The 23,516-nt window shown below is 36.9% G+C and overlaps 1 protein-coding gene across 1 annotated transcript in view; it reads right to left on the bottom strand.

The window, feature by feature from the left end:
- The window catches only part of LOC113240206, a 36,730-nt gene extending 16,990 nt beyond the window's left edge, over window positions 1-19,740 (bottom strand). Inside the window, exons 1-4 of the mRNA XM_026477457.1 lie at window positions 19,737-19,740; window positions 17,497-17,643; window positions 6,718-6,906; window positions 4,463-4,613 (exon numbers count right to left, since the gene is read on the bottom strand). Of these exons, the coding sequence (XP_026333242.1) occupies window positions 4,463-4,613; window positions 6,718-6,906; window positions 17,497-17,643; window positions 19,737-19,740 (491 nt within the window). The remainder of the gene's footprint in view (window positions 1-4,462; window positions 4,614-6,717; window positions 6,907-17,496; window positions 17,644-19,736) is intronic.
- Window positions 19,741-23,516: the final 3,776 nt, after the last annotated feature.

Raw genomic sequence — 23,516 nt, 5'->3', positions numbered from 1 at the left:
GATCAAGAACTTGGAATTATTGAACCAAGAAGTAATATTTGTGACGTAAGTTTGCTACTTTTACAATAGCAATATATATATATATATATATATATATACACACGAGACCTGTACCTCACCAACAGGGCTCGTACTCGGGCTCGGCCTACGGCGCGTGGTCGGTTTCAGTTTACGAGGTGTGCTCATGCTCTTCGGTGGCACAGCAGTTAGTACTATGGGCGCTTGATGAGGAGGTCGGTTCCCGATTTATGCCAATTTAAGAAACGAACTTTTCTAAGTTGGTTTTGGTCTGAGTATTCTGGGTTATAGTTGATTTGGTATTCGTAGTAACTACATAGTACAGGAAATTCGGCAGTAGTTTAGCATTTTTCCCCCTAAATACTTCTCTTTGGCATAGCTTTCAAGAAAATGAAATCTAACATAGAGACGGTTGAGATACAACAACGCTATAATAAGTATCTCATTTCCACTATATCGGGAAGCATGCTTTACATTTTTACAATTGTGAGATCTTGTACTCGTAATCTATTACGTCTCCGTATATTTCCTTTATCTCCATTTGATGACGTGCGGACGCTTCGGACTTATGGCTATGTTTTTAAAAAATTGAAATAGCAATTAATAACGGCCATATTTAAAAATTGCAAAAATGTATTTTGACCACTAATTATTGCCATGGAAAAGATTTCTAAGATTGTTTGATAACAATTTTAGAAATCTTTTCGTGGCAATTTTCAATCCGAGCAAAGCAAGTTTTTTTAATAGCCATTTACATAAAAAAATTACGGCTATATCGAAAAACGGCAGAAACAAAATTTTACCCCAAATTGTGATTGAAGCCACGCCATTTTCAGTCGAATTAGAAGAATTTTTTATCTACCGCCACAAAAGTTTGTATGGCAGCCATATTGAAAAAAGGCGAAAAATAAATTTCGACCGCAAATTATTATCAAACACCTATAGCGATCCTCACATATTGATTTTCAGTTGAATTAGAGCTATTTTTGATTAGTTGTTGAATGGCGGCCATATTAAAAAATGGCGTAAAACCATTTTTGATCACAAATTATTATCAACCTTTGAAACAATTTTATAGAAACCCACACATGTCAATTTTCAAACGGATCAGAGCAATTTTTTTTCTGCCGCCAACGAACACTTCTATAGCGGCCATATTTGAAAATTGCGAAAAACCAATTTTGACCACAAATTATTATGCGGCACTTCTAGAGGCCTCCCCATGCCAATTTTCAGCCAAATCAGAGCAAGTCCGTTTCGGCAGCCACTTTTAAAGAAAAAAACGCTTATATGACAGCCTTATTAAAAATGGCGTAAAGAAACTTTTGACCCCAAATTATGGTTAAGGACTCCTAGGACCAATTTTCAGCCGGATCGAAGCAAGTTTTTCTTCGGCCGCCATTTTGAATTCGCCATCTTGTTTTTTTTAACCCACGCAGTTGACCACTATTAATCTCTATGACATTCCTTCGAGCACCTCCTACCTATCTCTAATAGTTTCCGTGATAGGAGGCTTTGAAATTTGTATAGCGGCCATCTTATTTACTTGAATTTCGAATATTTTTTACTTCCGGCGGAAATAGACCACCAATTGTACACTTTTATGAGGTACACCCTGTACCTCATAAAAGTGTACAAATATTCCCTCCATATATTATAGTTTTTGCTGACCGTTGATCACTCTTTCATATTTTCCGAAGGTTTCGGTACTTTCTGATACTTACTAAATCAACCCAACCATTATTCGCATACATTACTCTTATATACCCGCTCTTCTTCTGGGAGAAAAATGCTGGTCAAAAAACCGAAAATTCACTTATATGGCCATCTTGGAAAATGGCGGGATCCAAATTTCGCTCGCAGATACATACTATGAACCTCCATACACGATCGGTTTTCAAATTTCAGTTGGATCGTAGCATTTTTATTTCGGGCCGCCATTTTGAGTCCGCCATCTAGAAAATTTTTTTTTACCTGCAGTCGGCTCGTGCTATTCTGTATGACATTTGCTTTTTTGCCTCTCATCTATCTCCAATACTCGCCGAGATGTAGGCCTCGGAACATAGTGGACTATGGAAAATATATGGCGGCCATATTGGAAAATGGCGAAATCTAGAAGTTGACCGCAAATTCGTATTACGAGCTCCCAAACATGAAAGGGTATAAAATTTCAGCCGGATCGGAGCAGCTTTTTGTTGGGCCTCCATCTTGAATCGGCCATTTTGAAACCATAATTTCGACAGCCAGTTCGATCCTGTCGCCCTCTACGACATTAGTTTGAACACGTTCTACCTATCTCTAGTAGTTTCCGACGTACAGGCCCTCGAAATTTGTATGGCGGCTATTTTGTTTTTCGAATTTTGAATTATTTTCACTCCCTTTAGAAACTGTTCAGGGTGTGGATGAACATTTGTTTGGAGACTTTGAGCCAAGACGCATACTTTGGCCAGGCAGCAGGGGTGCTACCTGATGCGGAGCACTTTCCGAAGATTCGAGAGATCTTCCGAAGAAGACGTTACCTTCTGATATTCATCAAATCCGTCCGAGTATAATTCCCCTACATCATTTTTACCAATCCGCACTTCTTCTGGGAGAAAAATGACTCCAAAGGGCAGAAAATTCACATGTATGGCGGCCATCTTGGAAAATGGCGAAATCGAAATTTTGACCCTAGTTTCCTATTGTGGACTCCCATACACGGCCGCATGCCAAATTTCAGTCGGATCTGAGCACTTTTATTTTGGGTCCCCATTTGGAGTTGGCCATCTTGAAAAAATTTTTCACCAGCAGTTGACCCCCACTACCCTCTATGATATTTGGTCGAGGACCCCCCACCTATCTCCAATACTCGCCGAGCTATAGGGCTCTGAAATTTTTATGGCGGCCATCTTGTTTATTCGAATTTTGAATTTTTTTCACTTCCGGTAGAAACTGCCCAAGGTGGCGGCCATTTTTAGTTCGATGACTTTGCCGGTAGGTGTTATACTTTAGCCGCGCAGCCAGGGTCCCACCTGATGCAGTCCACTTTTCGAAAATTTCGGATTTTTCTGGTACTCACCGGAGCCATCCGACCATGTCTCCCGTACATCATTTTTACCCACCGCTACTCCTTCTGGGAGAACAACTATCTAAATCACTGGGTCAGTCAATCAGTGGTAATCGAGCTATATATAATACAACAATAATAAATAGTGAACGAAAGAACCGGTAATAGCTAGTGTAAAAATATTTTCTAAAGTCTTTCATTCCAGAGATTCTGAAGATCGAGTACATACTCGACATTCGGAAGAGTCAAAGATCTTAGTTATTTGTTGACAAACAGATCCTACAAACTTCTCCCCTCCCCATAAGCGTTGAGAAAAAGAAGGATCTTCTGGCTCTTCTACCATTAATTGACAGTAAATGTCATAAATTTTGTCTACCAAGTACCAAAATGGTAAGAGCCGATGAAGACTCAGATTTAAACGATTATAATTATTTCAACGACAAATGTAGATTAATGTAACATACATTTTCAATTTTTTTTTGTACAATACATATACAATACAAATACAATACATATGTTTATACAATTTCGTTATTTTTACCGCATAGTTGTTTCCAGACACATTTTTTATTTGCTTGAATAAGTCGCACTATTTCTTTGTTTGTGCTAAAGATGAGTGTCATAAGTATTGTTATAACCATAGAACAGCTAAAGGAATAAGTTGTTTTGTCTTAAAATTTGTTAACATAAGTCGTGTTGTATTTTTAAGCTCTTCGTAAACAAGGACATTGAAAGTATGACTGGATGTTTAACCATTACCTATCTAACGAAAGCTTACGTATACCTAAAGCTAGAAATCATAAAAAATGCTAATAACAAATGCGAACAACCAACAATCAATAAAAGTATGGTTTTTTGTGTCTCCTGAAAAGTGTCGATTTTGAGTTATTCCCTTTTTCACCGGAGGCACTGACTTTATCGTCATATTTTTTGTTACAAGAAAAGAAAATAAACCTTATACTGCTTTAATATGGTCCCTTCTTTATTGGAGAACGTAAACATCTCGAGTTTTCCACGCTACTCGTGTTCGTCGTCGTTCAGCTAAGGACCGCCAGATGGCTCATTGGCACACTGATTGGAATTTCAATATAAAATGAAAATGTCGTAACTTGCAATAATAGGAATTATACTGTCAACGATATGCCAACAGGGTAAAATTTAAATTATATTAACAGTCCAGAATGTTACTTCTTTTTAAATTAGAAACCATGACCAAATATTAGCCAGATTTCATAGTGTTGAAAATTATGTATGTGTGAGTTTTGGCGACAGCGGTTCTGATTGTAATCGAGGCGTAAGGTACGAGTACTTCCATTGTTTTTTCTTCCGTGGTTAGATCAACTTGGCAATTGCCGCTGATTGTCTAATTATAGCTCAAGTATCGGTTATAAAACTAACGGCTTATTCTGCAGACAAGACATCATGTTTTTCGAACTTGGGTTGCAGCCCGAAATTTGAGCCACTTGCATCGTAAACTGCGTAGGGTCTTTCGTCATTGCCCAGTCTGATAACGCCGAGCCTGACATCAGGATCGCTCGGTGGAAGAGACCTGGAAGAAAATAAAGGTAGGTATACACAAATATTTATAAGCTTCTCGCCAAAGCTCATAGCTTGAACATTAAGATTTAAGTTTTTTATAGCTTCTGTAAATAAGCAATTATAATCTTTCTATTCTACCTTTAAATTCAAATGAGATTGCTGGAACCGAAAATTTGAATACATGGGGAAACCTGGTCGCTTAGCAGTTTGTATTGTGGCCACTAGATAATAAGAATGACATACTTTAAAAAGAACTGTTTTTTTTGTCTGGGTGATTTGGGAAGTACTCCCGGAGCTAATTTTGTTGTTTTGGTAATCCGTAATTTGAGATCAGGAAATTGATGTGATTACTTGGCATTATTTTACTTTAAACATTTTTTATTTATTTTCACTATGTTCCAGATGTTGTTCTTTAAATTTGTCCCTTTTAATACAAATAAATTAAAAGTAAGAATAGTTAAATCGACACAGTGTTTAATTCAGTTTTCATTAGCCAACGAAAGAAACTTGAGGCTTCTGAAAACAAACTTTGGAACAATTAGAAAGTTAAATGGTGCAGAAAGTTCTTGCAAACAACTCATTAGTAAAACTTAATTAGGATTAAATCGATCTTGAAATAGAAAGACGGAAACTTTGGTTTTTTCGGATAGTTCGCAAGTTGTCTTGGGGAACGCCGGAAAGCAACCGGAATGCAGAAAATGCTCGTCGCACAGCTTAGGCATGTTAAGTGGTCGTATTGTATGTGAGTATGTTAAAGACTGTCTTTACATTGTACCGAATTTTTCATCGCCAACAGTTTCTATTTCGAACAAAATTTTGTGGTCGTTTTAATTCAGGTGTCAATCTGAACCATTATGGGTTGTGGTAGACTAATACTGAGGTCCATGTATTCCGTAGTTATCTGCAGATTAGTTGTGAACGCACTGGACGAATTCATTATATTTCTTTTTCAGTTTCTTTAATATTTTTTAATTTTTCAAGTGAACACTAAAATGGAAGATGTAATAAAGAAGCTAATGAAGAGATTAAAGATAAAAAAACTTAGGAGTTAAGTAAATATTCCTTAGTACGTCGTTTGAAGGAACCAAGAGAAGGACATCGTCGCATAGGTTCAGGGAGAAAACATTAAATGTTTCTTTGGAAAGGTATCTTAAACCAAATAAGTATGGGCTTTACAATGCGATTTCTCAGTGCTTTTTGTGTAGTTTCCGCCTACTGCTTTTCGATGGAGTATCAACGAAGCAGCAGAAGAAGCGCAGAAGTATCTAAAATGCTGCAAATTGGAGAAGTATCAACAAACGGCTGTTGAAGTGTATGAAAAATATGTTTCAGAGATTGTCACGGGGGAGTGGCATAAATGTTTTCAAAATTGGTTGATTCGTATGAAAAAGTGCATTAACGCTAACGGAGAATATTTTGAGAAACAATAAATTCATTTCTACCTATTTATAGTATTTTTTTCTTATTCACTCCGGAAACTTACAGTGCGCACCACGTAGCAAATATAGATAAGTTAATCCACCAGGCCGAGAAAACTGTGAAGCCATTCTAACGCAGTGCTCTCCACATACGATACACATGTTAACAGTGATTCTCATGACTCCTGTCTGTAAAATTGCTATAAATTCTTCATTTCAGTCAACTGCCTCCGTAGCCGAACAGTTACCATGCCGGACTGCCACGCAGAGGTACGAGGTTCGATTCCCGAGCCGGGAGAAATATATGAATGGCCTACATTTATTTCTCTCGTGAGTTTGAGTGTAATTTGTGGTTGTCTATGTCTGAGTCCATGGCACCCGTGACACAGGGTTTCCTTAGTGCAGTGCTATGTTGAGTGTGTGCGTTAAAAAAAAGTTCTGTTCTTAGAAAGGGGTGCAAAAATAAAAGGAGCCTCCCCGCAAGGCGTGCAGTCGGTGCCCTCACTTATTTATCGGCTATTTGTACTAAGTGGTATACAAATAGTGGATATCTAAGTGAGGGCACCGACTGTACCATTCCTTTCTTGTACCTCTGGCGCATCCTGGACAACAACCGGCGAATACCTTACGCCGATTGCTAAATGGATTTTTAGCATTGGATACGCTAAGAAGACGAAAAAGAAGATCAACCCTTACCATTACTAATAGGTGACATCATCAGATAATTGACACATGCAGCACCAGTGCCATGCCCCATCAACGTCACTGACCGAGGATCTCCATTCAGGTCCTCAATGTTGTCCTTGATCCACTGCAGTGCTGCTAGCTGGTCCAAAAGACCATTGTTGCCGTATACATGTTCCGTTAGACTTGGTTTCATGAACCCTGTGGATGAATGGATTAAGATCATATCATAAATATTTTTTTACAATTTAAAATACCAATGGATTATTTTATGAGGAACTGTATATGTTATTACAATAAGATTCCGGAGCATATATTAAAAGTACCATTTTCTAAGTTTAAAACTTACATTAAAATTGCAGACTACGTGTTAGATGAAGATGTATAGAAAGACAACATGAGTCTAGATTCCACATAAATATGATTCGAAATGTATTTGATAGCATTTAAGTTTATTTGAAAAGAGCAATCCCAAGAGTTTCTTGCTCGTTCTTCTCGGGGAACTCGGCACAGTGAACGAACAATAGCTTAAAATATTACGTTTTGAAGTGTAAAAATTTTATCTATGGAATAAATGATTATTGGATTTTAACATTGACTTTGATCTTCTTAAAGTTTAAGAGCTAAATCGTGAAACGCTATGAAAATTTCTCAGAAGTATTCGGAGTACTCGGAAGTTAGCAAATAAAGTCGTCATATTACAATCATAACTGTGGTCTAAGCAAAAGCTACTTAAGTGCTCTTATCGCTCATGTTATTTTTTTTGCCGTAGCCTAATTGGTTCTCGAGTTTCAAGTGTTTATATTACACGCGCCTTATCGCGGCTCCTAATATAAACAATAAAAAAAAACGGTGAACGTGGTGATAACGTAAGCTCGCGCCTGAGCGTCCAAATGGATAAATGCAAAGAAAGATTTCGTTAAAAAATACTTAAACTACAAAGTACAATTCCGTTTAATGAAATTCTTCGGCAGTAAAAGATGCATAATAAAAGGATTGCGCGTTAGATACGAAACAATAAAGATGGTAATTTGACTCCGATATTAAAAATATTTAAACACGGCTGAATAAATACTACAGTTAACTAATGTCATCGGATGTTCTTAGTACCTATACCAAATTTATATGGCACATCTTTTGTCTTCTTCTGCGTGCCCCTACACCTGTACAACGCCATTGATAACGCTGTCTCAGTCGCTAAGTACTAAATATAAACGTCAGCGTCGACATGCCATGAAGAAGAAGAACAAATTTCAAGTGGTTCGGACAAGTGGAAGTAAATTGAGTATTCATTCAATGACCGACAACACTAACTGGGAAAAGAGCCGATGTTCTTTAAATAGCTGTACAACTGTTTTGTATAAACTAGCCTTCAAATGAAACAAAAAACTGCTTGGAAATCAGTTCATCCATTTGGAACCTACGATGCCACACACAGACGCACAGTAGACCTCAGACGTCTCGAGATGCATCAAAGCAGAGTTTTGCAGATCACGACAAGATCGTCAGAAATGGGCAGCCGAATTATGACCAGCTTGTTGTCTAAACAAATAAATAACCATTGAGTTTACGTTGACTAGTTAGGAACATTATGTTTGAATTTAAATTGATTGTCGTAAAAAAGTTTACTATAAACGATCCCTTAAAAAGTGTTTTTTGGAACTTTTTTACTCAAGATAACCCAAAGTGAACAGCTTTTTAGCAGCGCGAGCTTAATTCACGATTTCCTTAAAAATAGACTAACCTGGAAAATTATTGTTTTTGAAGTGTAATTTGTCCATCATAAACTTTAAATATTCCATCCATGTCTTTTCTAACAGAATTATATAAAAACATTATATCTTTTTAAATTAATGATAATCCAATGATCATCTGGCTTGATCGGCAAAACCCACATCCGCGGCATCCCTAACGCATATTCAGACACATTAAATAGCCTTCAACTTATCCCTCCGCGCTTTTTGCGTCGAGAGTTAAAAAAACAATAACGCCTAGAATATTTCGAAAAACATTTTGAATGAAGTTTAATTTAAATTCCACCTTATGGCAATGAAAATTTTATTGATATTATGTTCTAGTGATTACAAGATACTCAAAAAGCTTTTCCATGCTTTTAAATAATTACATAAAGCTTTTATCTTGGTCTGAAGTGTTCTCTACAAGTCAATTTAGTTAAGTTGAGCAATGTTCAACAAATTTAGAAGGAATAGGGTTGAGTTTTCAAATTCAAACAAATTTCGAGAAAGAGGTCTTGAATCTCTCTTGCAGTTGCCAATGATCATTATAACATTACATGGATAGGCAACTATACATATAAAGAAAAGTGAATTTAGTTTTTTATAAGACTGTAAAGATCCTATCGCCTTTAAAAGTTGGCGAAACATTTTTTATATTGTGTATTAATCATACGAGGGGCAAACTAGCAAGTTAATATTTTTAAAATGAAAGTAATGTCCAATGACAACAACACGTCGCTGCGTTCGCTGGAACCACTGAGAGAAGAATTTAGCCCACTCTTCTTTGGCGGTCTCTTCTACGGCCTCTTCAAATGCAGCCACTGTTTACTCGGCGTCAGTGAATCGCTTTCCCCGGAGTTTTTCCTTTATTTTCAGGAATAAATAAATATCGCATGATGCGAGGTCTGGATGGTATAGCGGTTGACCTAGTATTTCTACCCCTGACGTTGCCAAATAGTTAATTGTTCGTTGGGCGGTGTGTGCTGAGGCGTTGCACTATGGAAAATCGAGGTCTATTTCAGATCAAAAATCAATAACTTTCTTATTTGTTAAGATAGACTATTGAATTTTTACACAAGCATAGAGTATTAAATACTGCTTTAGTTAAAGTTCAGATGTTATACTTTCATAAGAGTATGTTTATTTTTGAAAAAAAATGAAAAAATATATTTCAGAAATAGCTTTTATTTGATTTTCTTAAGGACAACGCTACTTATATTATTAATAAAAATGTATTATTACATTAGTTCTTTAAAAAAACAATCGTGTTTAAGCTCTTATCTATTTAATTAAGAAATTAAAAGTTATAAGATTACAAACGCGTATACTAAAAAAAGTTACAAAATACTAATTTAAAAGTAAAATAATGTTAGAAATGTATGTATGTCAATGTGTATATTATGTTTTATTATACTTGTTGAACTTCAGGATCCAAAATGAGTTCATTCACTTTTAAAAGATCCAGGGTATCTTCATCAAGTGCCTTCACACTTTAGCTATATGTTTTTCTAAGACTGGAAATGTACGGATCTGATGTGTAGAGAAGAGTATGAAATACAGCCTCATTTGTAGTTGATCGAGAGCACTTCCTGGCATGATGTAGGCGACATTTTTTATAATCCTTATTACGGGATTCTTGTGCATTTTCGGAAAGTTGACCAATAGGAATTACACCAAAATGCTTAATGACACTTTCACCATGAATCAAAATTTTGTGTACTGAAGATGGCATGTAGTACCATTCATAATTACGTACATAAATCCTGGCAGTTTCCATGGCATATTTGCCAAATTTTTCTGCATTTATCATTACGCCTGATGAAAGAGCTTGCAAAATAATATAGAACCTTTTGATCAAATTCACATCCACTCCGGTGATTTCAGAAGAACAATTTGCGTTGTGAAAATATCGTCTAGCAGTATTACCGTCATTGGTATTACCACTTCCTTGTCGTGGTTTGTCGATGATCAATCCTAGCTCCTCCCGAAAAAGTTTTTGTACTAGGGTTTTCTTTTCTTGCTTTTGTCTTTTCTTTTCTTCACTTGTGGCTGACCATGTTCGAAAAGAAAGATTATATGAGATATGTAATACCATTTCCATACAACGAATCCAGGCATGCAATGTGGAAAGTCCGTATTGATATGCATTTTCATTTTCTGGCCTGCTAGTGACTTTAGTCAGATCATTCATTTGCCGTGGAGTAGCTCCACAGATTGTACACGTGGATTCAGATGGTGTATCTGTTCTCATCTATCTATCATAGTCAGAAAGAGTTCGTGCTTCACATTCACTCCTTCACCTTCTTTATTAATTAATGATGGCCGCAAGGAAATTATTTGGTTCTTTATTGCATCAACAACAGCTTTAGTTTTTTCAAGAGTTTCTTTACAAAATTCTATCGATATGGGCCGACAAAAACGGACTGACGAAGGCACTGGATTTTGCCAGACAATGTCGCCAGTAAGCTTATTGACTAATTTAATAGGCACTAACGACGTAATAAACAAATTTGCATCAGAAACAAGTTCAGACTCCTCTGGAAGTTTTTGTTTGTACTGACTTTGACCATGAACCATCACATCCCCATTTACTGTATAAAACTAAATGACACAATCCATTCTTATACACCGAATCTATGGCCAAAATCCTAGCTACAGTATGGTCCAATAAATCTTGAAGGTTTAGTACTTTTGCATGTGTATTTGTAATTTCTATTGCTGTAGATGGTGGATAACATGTCTGATTGATTTCTTGTATTTTATAAAATGGTGGGAATAGAACACAGTCTCGTTCGTTTGTTAAATTCCTTAAGTATATATATTGTGCTTTCGTTAAATCTAAGTCAATGAAAACACTCAATGCTTCTTGATCCATTAGCATTTTGCTCTCGCTTGCGTTTTCTATGAGATTCAAATATAGAGACTTTGTATCATCACGGTCAGCAACCCTTAGCTTTTTCACGAGTTTTGCTTCTATTTCTTCTCCTATTGAACGTAAGCCCTGAACATAGGCATTGCAAATGTGTTCAAAGCCATATTCACTAAATAGCGCGGTATATTTTCGTTTTTTGGTTTCGGATTCTGATGAGTCTCCATAAGAGACACAGGGTCTTCCGCGTTTCCAAGAAGAAGTAGATGGCGTGATGTCAGGTGTTACTTCTTCAATGCTCGGTAAGGTTACCAAATATTCAGAATCCAACCAATTTTCGTTCTTTTTTAGAAACGAATCCTTTTTCCTGGACGCTTCTGCCCATCGTTTATTAAAGGAAGGAATGAGATTCCTTTGAACATCACTGATAATAAAACACATGTTGTCTTCAGAAACATGATAGTTTTCTTTTAAAACTGTTGATAGGGTTTCAAGTTTTTTTCCTCCTTCAATGTATGAGAGTAATAGGTAATTCACGCTTGGAACACTTGAAAGAATTTGACATTTTGAAATTCAGTGATGATACGTAACAATCAAAGATCTGTTTAGTATTATTATCAATTTGTAATAGCTTTATTAAATTAATTCACTCTTCTTATATAATTTCATAAAAGCGGGTAGTGTGCATTTTGTTGATTAAAGTAGTACCACAAAATAAGTGCAAAATGTTGACAAAACGCCCTGATATTAATAAATACCTATAATTTATTGAAATATACCGCAAACTAATCAAATCAATAGTACAACATAAGAAACCACAATATATAGCGGTTTTCCGTTTCTTGACTTATATCGTAGTTTTCGCGATAACTTCTAAAACCGCACGTATCCGCAGCTGATTTTTATAAATGTTATTTATGAATATCTGAGCTATAAAACAACACTAAATGTAAAGCACCGGGAGACATCGGTAACTGTCAAAAGTCTCGATGAATTTCAAATACGTACCTTTTTTTTCCCTCACCTTTTGTATTTTTTTTTATAGAAAAATAATCAAACAATCCACAACATTATAATTGCTTTAAAATATATATACTATGAGCTTTTTAGAAATGCATAACACTTTATATATATTTCCACAAGTTTTTGAAAGAAATGAAATTTAAAGTATTGAAGCGAACAGACCTGAAATAGACATTCTTACGAATTACAATTTCTCACATTAAAAAATATGTATTCCAAATGCAATTCACGCAAAATTACTACATTATATTAAAGTACCACTCTAATACAATTTAAAAAAAAATTAAAGTGCGTCAATAACGACTTAAGTAAAACGATTTTTGATATGCCGTTGTTCTATCATTTTCCATAGTGCGTTGTCATGATGAAGCATGATCCTACTGCGAGGTCATTTCTCCCGAACTTTTCCAAAACGAGTAGCATGAAATTGTTGGTGTACCTACCATTCCGCAGTAATTTCATTTTTAACAGCAATAGTCGCGTGACCTGTCTGTCCGAAAAATGAGGCTACCATCTTCTTTCCCACGCTTCGTCCTCGCTTTACTTTTGTAGGCAATTCTAAAGGAAACACCCACTAAGCAGACTGTCTTTTTAGTTTCTGGGTCGTAACAGTAAATCCAGCTTTCATCACCCGTGACTACATCTAATACAACATTTGAGTGACCTCGGTCAAATTTTTGTAACATTTCACGACACCAATCAACACGACGGAGTTTTTGGATTTCGGTCAAATAAAGAGGTTTCCACCGAGCACAAAGCTTCCTGACCGCTAAATGTTCATGAAGAATTTTGTGTATTTGACTTATATCAATGTCTAAACTTGTCCGGATCTGCTGGTAGGTCACTCTTTTGCCAGGCTGTATAATGAGCTGCACAGCACAGTTGAAGGCCGTCTGTCGCGCAGAGCATCAGAAAAATTGGTGCGACCACGTCTAAACTCATTAAACCAGTTATAAACAGTGGCACGGGACGGAACTTCATCAATAAAGGCCGACCGAAGCCAATAATAACTTTCTTATTGACTTAAATCACAACGAATGTCATAGAAAATCATTGCACGAAAATTTTCTCGAGTTCAATTCATGTTGAGTGAAACAAATAATTTTCAACTTGCCGCCAATTTGTAAGAACAAATAGCAAACGAAAGAAATATACTCGTTAGGGATGTCGAAAAGTTAAATTTTTAAAATTTTAATATTTTATTAAATTTTAATGTTTCAAAGTAGCCATTTCTAAAAACTTGCAGTGTCGCCCTCGTACACGGTGATATTGATGACCCTGACTTATTGTGCGATATTTCTTACAACAAGTGGTTGTCGCTGTAATTCCCTTGGCATGGATTAATTTACAGACATTATAGTTTTCTTTGTAGAGCCGGCAGTTTGAACAATGTGCTGAATAATTATGATCTGGAGTCAAAAGTTCGAACCAAAAATATAATTTACTTATTTGAAGAATACCAGACTGTAATGACACAGGTAGGCTGACCGCTTTATAATTAAGTGTCGTTAAGTTCTTGTTATATATGTATTTATTGTTTGTGGTTATATAAGCTCGTGTCTGATTTTTGCTAGGTTGTTACTAGTTTTGCATGAATTTTCCTGAACAGCTTTCGAGAAGCCATGTTATGACTTGCGGAGCTGTGACGTGAAATGGCGTAAGCTATGCTTGGAGTTTCTCTGATGGACAGGATTCGTAATGAAGTCATACATTAGAGAACTAAAGTCACTGACATAGCTCGCAAAACCAGTAAGCTGAAGTGGAACTGGGCCAGTCATGTCTGCAATTGAGGCGATGGCCAGAGCAGACTTTTTCTATAGTGGCTACCCTACCCGCCATAGCAAACATGGTGTAGGATGCCCTACGGCTAAACGTACGACCTGAGGAAGGTGACCGGCTCTAGAGAAAGGCAGTAGATGGGTATAAGCTATAAACTTTCGCAACGCCCAGGGTTTTGTGTTTTATACTTTAATAAAAATGTATTTACCAAAAACTAGAGCTCCTTTGATAAAAAGTGTAATTACTTACAACTTGAAAGAGCTTTTTTAACGAACTACTTATACCTACCTACTCACCTGTCTACCTGCCGTTTACAAGATACATTTATTACAATTTTCTTATATAATAAATAAATTAATAATAAATAAATTTTTATGATAATTAAATATTTGTGATAATTCTTATCATTTTCCATTTCTATTATTTCTATTTTCGCGACGAAACCTTCTTAGTTTAACATTTTATTTTTTATTTTCCTTAATGATGTATATCACCTTTGTCTGTATCATATTTGTTTTAGTTTTTTTGTTGGAAAAGAGTCTTGTTTTTAAATACCTTTAAAATATACGGAAATTATCTCCCAATTCAGTAAGTGTTTTATTAAGGGAGCAAATGCTGCGGCCCGCCGTATCGTCTGTCCATATACCTGACATTATCCCGAACACCTGGCGACCGTTGTGATTAAAGAAAATGGATAGAATACTATTAGATCGTAAATTAGCGAGACAAAGAAGACTCTTAGCGCAAATAAATTAAAAGAAAATGTTAATAAAAAAGAGAAGTTGAATATTTGTGCAGAGTCAAGAAGTTGAGTATGCATCATGACGAGTTAATTGCGGCTCAAAATAAATATTTCAATTCGTTGTTGGAGAGCGACAGTCGTGATGAACAATACATAGAGTAGGAGAGCGATGTTGCCGATGAGTATGAGATTACAATTGGTTATAGATCAAAAACATCTCGAAAAAACAAAACGATCTCAAATATTAATTAAGTCAATGGCTGCTTAGAAAAAGTAATGGAACTTTGTCTAATAAGACAAGCTGGACGAACTAGTGAATTACAAAATTAGCGAATCAAAACTTAAATGAAACTTGTACTTGTACTTGATTCAAGAGCACGTCAAGCTAGACAAAAGATTTAAATTCAACTTATAAATAAATAATGAGAGGGTAGCATTTTAATAACGGTACCAGCTTATATTAAAGGATGACTGTAGTCATGAAAAAACATACATTTCAGCTTAGAACCTTTATCATAAAAATTTTTACTGTTCATAAAATTTTACGGCCATTATTTTTAAACAATAGATATTTTATGCATAAAACCGCCGCACGCTGTACGCAGAGAACTGGGAGGAGATCGCATAAGACAGCGCGCTGGCGTCTACTCGTATTGGAGACCAAAACCCACCTTTAGGTCGCTGAGCCAGCGGATTAAGTAATACGGAATATTATTTATTGATATAACCTTGATTATGAACACAACACTACCTGATGTATAACGAAAACGGTATCTATCAGTCCATGAATCCGGGCAGACTGCACGAGTGTTAGTCGGGTTAGTCCTCCAACTCCACGCAAGCAGTGCTATCGGAGTGGAAAGCATAAGTCTCTGAGGACAAAGCGTGGAACTCCTCGGTAAGAAACTTTCCGTTCACCTCGTTGTAGGTTCTGGTAATCAGGAAATTGACAGCTATTCCTTCCAAAAAGCCAACTGAAGGTGTAAAGTTACCAACCTCCTGGGGACACGGTCTTCGATGACATTTTGGACATTTGTATTTTTAACCCCCTACACAAAGAAAGGGGTTCATGGAGGAGGAGTTTTGACCGAAAGGGTGTCGTATACCGGAGATTCTGAAGTCGGTTTCCAGACACCATATTGCGCCACACATCGCCGACAAGTGCAACTAGTTATTTAGTTTTTTATATTATATTGCATGTATGTTATCTTTTGTATGGGTCGTAGTTGCTTGATTTTAATAAATAAATAAAATTAACATAAGTATGAAACCTTTGTATTTGCGAGACTTCTGTGGCATCGTGGCTCTGATGTGGCTTGGATGGACTGACCTCAAGACGGTTTTTTTTAGTTCGAAGTTTAATTTAATCGGGATGATTCTTAACTACGTTTGATGAACTTCAGTTATTTAAAGATGATTAACTCTTTTTAGGGATGGACTTACGATTCGACTTTTATGAAGATCGATTGAATTGCATACGATCTAGCGATATTTTTAATCGATTCAAAATTAAGGCAAATCGAATCGTTTAGATCGTATTCATAATTTCAATAAAAGTCTGATCTTATTAATGATTTCGTCAAGCACAGAAACGAAAAATCGAATCAAAGCAAAACATCGTGCATCCCTAGCTCTTATCTCCGTAAGTTTAGGGGTTTCAGTCGTTAAATGAATATTATTTATTTTACTTTCACGCTTGTTCAGTCGGCTTGAAATTTGATATTCCATTGAAATCAGATAATGTTACAATGACATGGCAACTTTGATCTGATGCTGCAACCGGAATAATCTGCAGATTGCACAACTTCTCAACCATTTACACCAAAATTGCCGTGTTTGGGCTCACGACGATTCGTTACCTTACGGACGTTGACTTTATTAACATTTTGAAGTACAATATTTTGTACCGGGGGTTTATTTCACGCTCATCGGCATCTCATCTACGTATAGGGACCGTGAGAGGTTAAAATAACCGGCATAACACACCAAACTTTGCATAGCCCGTTCACGCCCCAGGCGGCAAATGCTATGTATTTGGCAGAAGAAAACATGACTCGAACTTGGTTTTTAGAAATTTTAATGGCATACCTACCTACTTTTCTAGACCTAGAAGAAAAAATATACATTTGGAATAAAAAAATACTTTAATTTCAAATCGAATTTAAAAGTTATAAACTAAGCAAAAAAAACGGTTAATGTAAAATGTGAATATACCCCGCATTGTGACTGGTGCGAGCTAAATGTAATAATTATTTCCATTAGGTCGCGCCGCGTTGAAATACCCGGCCCTAAAAATAATCCCAAAATGGAGCCAAATGCCAAAATGAGACCGAAAACGGTTTATTTTCATCTATACGAACATATTCGTGATATATTATGTCTGTACATTTGGAGCGTTTTCTTTATTTAACGCCAGATAAACATAGGTACAAGTATTATAGAATAAATGATGGTTTTAATGTAGCGAATCGCAGCAGGCGCCGCAAACCATGGATTTATAGTCTTTTAACGTCTTTAATCTTTGTACTCAAGTTCTAAATTGTAACTGCTTCTAACTTTTGACCTATTTTGTTACCCTATCTTTGTCTTTGTCTAACTCATCTTCACTACCAACATTCATATAGTCCGCAACATCAACTTACCCAGTATCCCCAGTCTGAAATTGACTGTAATAACCATAATATTCCCATATGACGCGAGGATCCTCCCGTCGTAAGGATTCCCTGAACTCCACTCAAAGGAATCGCCGTGTATGAATACTAGAATCGGGAATTTCTTCGGCTTTTGATCTGAAACAAAAGGATGCACTGTATCAGCATAGTGTATTAAGATTAAGTATGGTAACTTTAAACAAACGTAGCACCGTTGCTTGTAAATTTGCGCGCCCGCGTGTCGTGTACAGATGCACACATTCGCATAATCTCGCGATCTATGGCGGGCGTGCACACTAGGGTTATTATTGATGCAGGTTTTTACACACCAGCGGATGCTCATGCGGATAATGATTTTTTGATCTTAACATCAGTGGATGCTGAAAGCTCTGCGTGGCACTGCAACTGTTATGGACAGGCGTGTCGCTTCCATCAGGCGCACGACATGTTCGTCCCGTCACTTAGTTATAAAAACAAAATCTATGGTATTGTAATAAAATATTATATCAATGATTTTGTGACATTTATTAACACAAGAATCAATCAATCTGCCTAGCCTATTCGTTGCGAAATGTTATCAAAATTATATGCTACAGAGTCAGCTTACAGACTGTAAATTATTCCAGCGTAGTATTTAAATCACGTCACGACTCGAACATCCATAATGAATATCAACATCGACGTATGCGGATGCTAGTGCAGATGCGGATATTTTAATTTTTGCAGATTATCCACGGATGCGAATGCTGACATTTGCAACAACCCTAGTACACACATACAAACCAGGCTGCTACGTTTTTATGGAGTTACCATACATTAGATATCAATCTCTATCACTGTGGTGTGCGTGTGCGCGATATGTTATGCGTTACGTTTAGACTAGTTTGTCGCTGATTCAAAATGAATTTCGTATCGAAATCATTTAATATAAATATTAACCTTTATTTTATCAAAACCATTGTCCACTAAACAACAGTAGACCCAGTCACCTATGTCCATGCCTTGTGTCAGGAGAAACCGCCCTTCACTAGCTACACGTTTTAAATTACACTTAAATTAGTTTACGCTTAAATTAGTTTGTAATTAATTACCTATGTTGTGGATATTCCAAAGATTCGCACGCTTCCACATTTATATGGCGAACGGCTATGGAGTGAAATTCCGTGCCTGCAGACTTGTTCCCTGAACGTTATGACTTGGACCTTTTCAAGGCGAGATTGAATAGGCATTATTTAGATGTGCATGCTCTAGTGTCGACCTCATCGTCACTTTCTTTCAGGTGAGATGAAGGTCAAATGCGCCCGTACATTTGTATAAAAAAAAGTAAACCAACTTAAACAAAATTATATACATACTTAGAATAATAACGCATAGAAACCTAGTCCGCACACGCTAAGTGAGGGAAATTGAAGCGCTCCCAAAGGGCCTACACGAGCGGGCGGGCCTTCAGTGCTCAAGGTCAACTTGCACCGCGAACAGCTCCAGAATTTCAGCTAAAAATGACGAAATGTGCGGTAAATGAGTATAAAAATACGTCAGACAAACATAAAATAGATACTAACATCGAACACTAAAACCGAAAATTAACCTACTACTAAAACTAGCCTACATGAATTTGATTTTTGCCTTACTTGTGACAGTTCGTTTGATATGAAACTATCATTCTATGCGTTATTATTCTAAGTATATATATATATATATTATTATTCATAACTGCTTTGTGAAATATAGAGTATGATTCCAACTCTCGGTAAGAAACGAATCCTACACATTCTTCACGTATGTTATTGGCAGCAATTTATAGGATTCTTAACCTTTTTCTAGTCATGGACCCCTCTCAAAATGTCAAAGAGCCCACGGACCCTTTCCGAAAAGATAAAAGAACTAGGTTTAACTTTTACTAGCTTATATTGTTTGCGGTTAAAGTTTAGTTAATTACATATGAATAGTTAGTGTGACAGTTGCTGTTCCATTATGTAAGATGGGCTCGCCACGGACCCCCGGCGTTCATTACACGGACCCCTTAGGGGTCCATGGACCACAGATTAAGAAACCCTGGGGGCCTTTTTTTTTTTTTTTTTTTTTTTTAACCCGGAGAAATGCGTTACGCATACCACCGCGCCCGGGGAGGTGCGGGGTTATGTGGGACTCTTTTCCAGAAAGGAAGCCTACCCACCAAAACTCCGGGGTGTTCCAACCAGCCGCTTAGTGGGGGTTATGGTACCGGTTACCCATTACCCACGACCCCCAAAGAGCGGACGTTCGCGGCCTTTGTTTGGCGCGCGAACCCTCTCAAGTGGCCCTTGCCACTGGTGCACCTGGGGGCGGCTTCCTGGAACACGTGGAAGTCGCCCTACCCTCTTGGGACTGAATGTTACGGGCGACGAGTAATCCCCGACTCGTCACTCGAGTCCCATTACGGTGGGAAAAGGCGCATTTCCGCGCGGCGCCTCCGCCCTGTCCTCTTCCGCCGGCGGGGATCAGCGAGGACGTCATCCTCTCTAATCCGCTCCGCCGTCTCCTTCCGTGTTATTACAACCTCACAGAAGGAGCTCACCGCCTCCCACGACCTCTCGCTTCCGACCATAGACTTGACTACTGCCGGTAATGAGAGATCGTGTCCCACCACGGCGACCATTGCCGCCCGTTCCTCTGCCCACTCTGGGCATTCCGCCAACGTGTGCTGCGCCGTATCTTCGGCGCAGCCACACTGATGGCAGATAGGGGTCGGCTCTCTCCCAGCGATCTTGTACAGGTATCTCCCGAAGCATCCATGCCCCGAGAGCACCTGTACCAGTCGATAGGTGAGCGGCCCCTTCCGCTCCTCCACCCATTCCTTAAGTATTGGCCGCACTGCCTCTACTGTACGGACGCCAGCAGTCGGGTCCTCCAGCCGTGTTTGCCATTTTTGGAACAGCTCCCGCCTCGCGTTCAGTCTCCACCTGTGAACGTCTTCGGGGTACAGGTCTGCCCCTTCCCTCCTGGCGTCAGCCCTATGGGTGTATACGGCCTTTAAGACCTCCGCCTCTAGGTCCCATGGGGGGGTACCCGCGAGGACGCACGCTGCCTCGTAGGACACGGTGCGATACGCCCTCGCCACTCTGATCGCCATGACCCGTTGCGGCCTCCGCAACAGCGTCCTGGTCTGGGCATTCAGAGCTTCAGCCCATATAGGAGCCCCATAGAGAGCCAAAACCCTGGGGGCCTACCACAACCTCTTAAAACAATGTTACTTTAACCTTACATTGATTTTTCGTACCATAGCGCGCTTAATGTAAGCTTATTGTAATGTTAAAACTATGATGTTTTATTGGCAGCTCTGTGACTATTCATTCACTCAGTTCGTATTATGATGCGACTTTAACATTAAAGTAATATTGCTCTTATGTCAAATTTAGCAATCTTAAAGTAGTTACACGGATGCAATAGAAACAATATTATTTTCAGTTTTAATGTCTTAATATTGATTTGTAATGATTAAGAGTTAAATTGAAATTATTTATCTCTTCAATATTTGGTTATTTTTTATTTAATAGCACATAGGAAATAATTTCTTGTTAAATAAAAACACGCGATGTTTCGTAAAATTATGACAACGCCATCTATAGCTCCTTGGCGAAACTAACGGTTGACACTAGTTCTTCATGAAAGTGCGGAATAATTATTGAAAACAACGTAATTTGAATAGATTTTATTATTACATGCTTTTCTTTTCTTAACAGTCAAAATTCTCTGAATGTAAATAACATTAGGTACTTAAACATTATACTACGATAAGACGATTCGGAACATCAAAAAATAAAGAGTTGGCATTATATAGTACAAATAGCATTATCTCTTTCCTATTTTTAATAAGGAATAGACAATATTGGGAAATCATTCGTTATTTCAGTCACTTTAGCAATAATAAATTACTTGGTTGACAGGTTCGTCATGGTACGAATAAGCGTAATATTATAATAAGCTCACTTTAAGCTTGCATCGAAATAAGATTGTTTTTGGGATAGAATGTACAAATGGTAGCACTCTTGACTTCTCATATAGTTTAATTTTCATTTTACATCAACGCGTCCAATGTTTGTAACAACTTATTATTTATATAATAAGAAAGCAAACACAGTAAAATATTATTATACACTCAAACGGTTATTATTAAGAACGTTATACATGACTCCTCTCAAAGAATTGTTTAGTTAATCCTTATAACAAAAAAAATATTTTTTTATAAAAACCAAATCGACTATGAACTGGCAATCGGTTATTTTGACAACTAGAAAATTTGTGGCAGGTCGATTCAGAACCCTACGATAACTCAGTTGTCGACCTTTTCTTTCATTTTTATTCACAATACCCGAATAGAACGTCAAACTGTCATATTCGAAACCGAACCGCAGTGACGTCACACCCGTACGATTACTTTTACTTGCCAAAAGGTTACAAACGTTTTTCAGAACATAGTTATCGAATCAAAGTTACCGGACGTCCTATTGTTTACAAAGCAAGAATGTAATATGGAAATCTTTTATTATTTTAAATAAAATCTGGATTTTATTAATTTATTTAATGCGAGACTAATACATTCCTATATTTTAGGCCTTTAAAGTCTTAAAAATGTATATAAAAAGATTTCATTTTTCTTATAATCTATAAAGGAAAGCTCGGAAAGCGCCTTATCCAATCGATTAAGATAAATCGGTTAAGATATCGAAGAGTTTTGAATCGTGGTCCTGGTTTATTAAATAAACGTAGTGTTCATAATTTTTATTACACATGTATGTATGGGCACTACGTATTTTTAATTAATAAATCAGATGCTATATAAATGATTTTGTCTTCTTCCTGTAAAGTTGTCAAAATTGAAATAGTACCGGTTGCCAGTTCACAGGTGAAATGGTTTTTACAATGTTTTTACAAAAATTTTTACAAAAGTACGTGGAATTACGTCTATTTGCTAAGTTTTATTGAAATATCCCCTAGTTCGCCACTATAAAGGACTTGACACTGGAGATAATAAAAATAGGTTCTCACTACGACACTACACAAAGTATATTGAGAGAAAAACGCCTTGAATTAGAGAAATAGCAAAATCAACCATTAAAGTAATTGCTCCTAAATTGAAGTTAGGCGCTATTTATGAAAATGAATCTTCATGCGTGAATACCACTCTTCGAGGTGGATGAATTTCTTCAAAATAAAATGGGACTATGGAAGTATCCCCTTTCCAACAAAAAAAGAATCATGAAAATCGGTTCACAAATACCGGAGTTATCGCGTAACATACATACAAAAAAAAGAACATACAGTCGAATTGAGAACCTCTTCCTTTTTTGAAGTCGGTTAAAAAATAAATTTTATTAAGAATCTTTTCTTCAGTAATTTCTGCAGTGGTAAAATTTATTTTAGTTTCTTTGAGTTTATTGCTTTTGATATTGAAGTAAGAAAATAAAATTCCACAAGTTTAAGAGTAAAATTTTAATAAATTTCAATAAGTCACGGTCAACCGTGCAAATGTCGTACCCTTCTACACATAAATCGTTGTAGGCACCGCCAACGGATACCTAATAAAATAAATCAAGCCCCAAAGGTAGGTATGGCCACAGGTATTGTTTAATTACATTTAGGTATGTACCTAAAGCTGACAATAATATTAAATTCCCGGATTTTCAAAAACATATTTTTCAAATCATATTTTACAGTTAAAATAATGCTAGCTTACTTAATTTTACGCCCACTCTTCAAGCGCTACATACAGCGCCACCTATTAGAGAATTTACGAACTACGACGACTCGAAGTAAGCAGCGTTGCACTTTAGGGTAACTTAAAGGAATTTCAGAACACTACTAAGTAATCGAGTAACGGGATAGATGGCGCTCAATTTAATTAATTTCAAATGTTCTTAATTGCCACCTTGTGACAAATTCAGGCCTATATTAGACTGAAGCAAAGTACTACTGCAATCATTTGTTTAAAAGAATAATTACAAGCTTTTATAAAAAAACGACCTCAAAGT

This window comes from Hyposmocoma kahamanoa, unplaced genomic scaffold (assembly GCF_003589595.1).
Source record: "Hyposmocoma kahamanoa isolate Upper Pololo Valley unplaced genomic scaffold, ASM358959v1 122, whole genome shotgun sequence".
NCBI classification, from domain to species: Eukaryota; Metazoa; Arthropoda; class Insecta; order Lepidoptera; family Cosmopterigidae; genus Hyposmocoma; species Hyposmocoma kahamanoa.
This window is presented reverse-complemented; position numbering and strand designations above follow the sequence as displayed.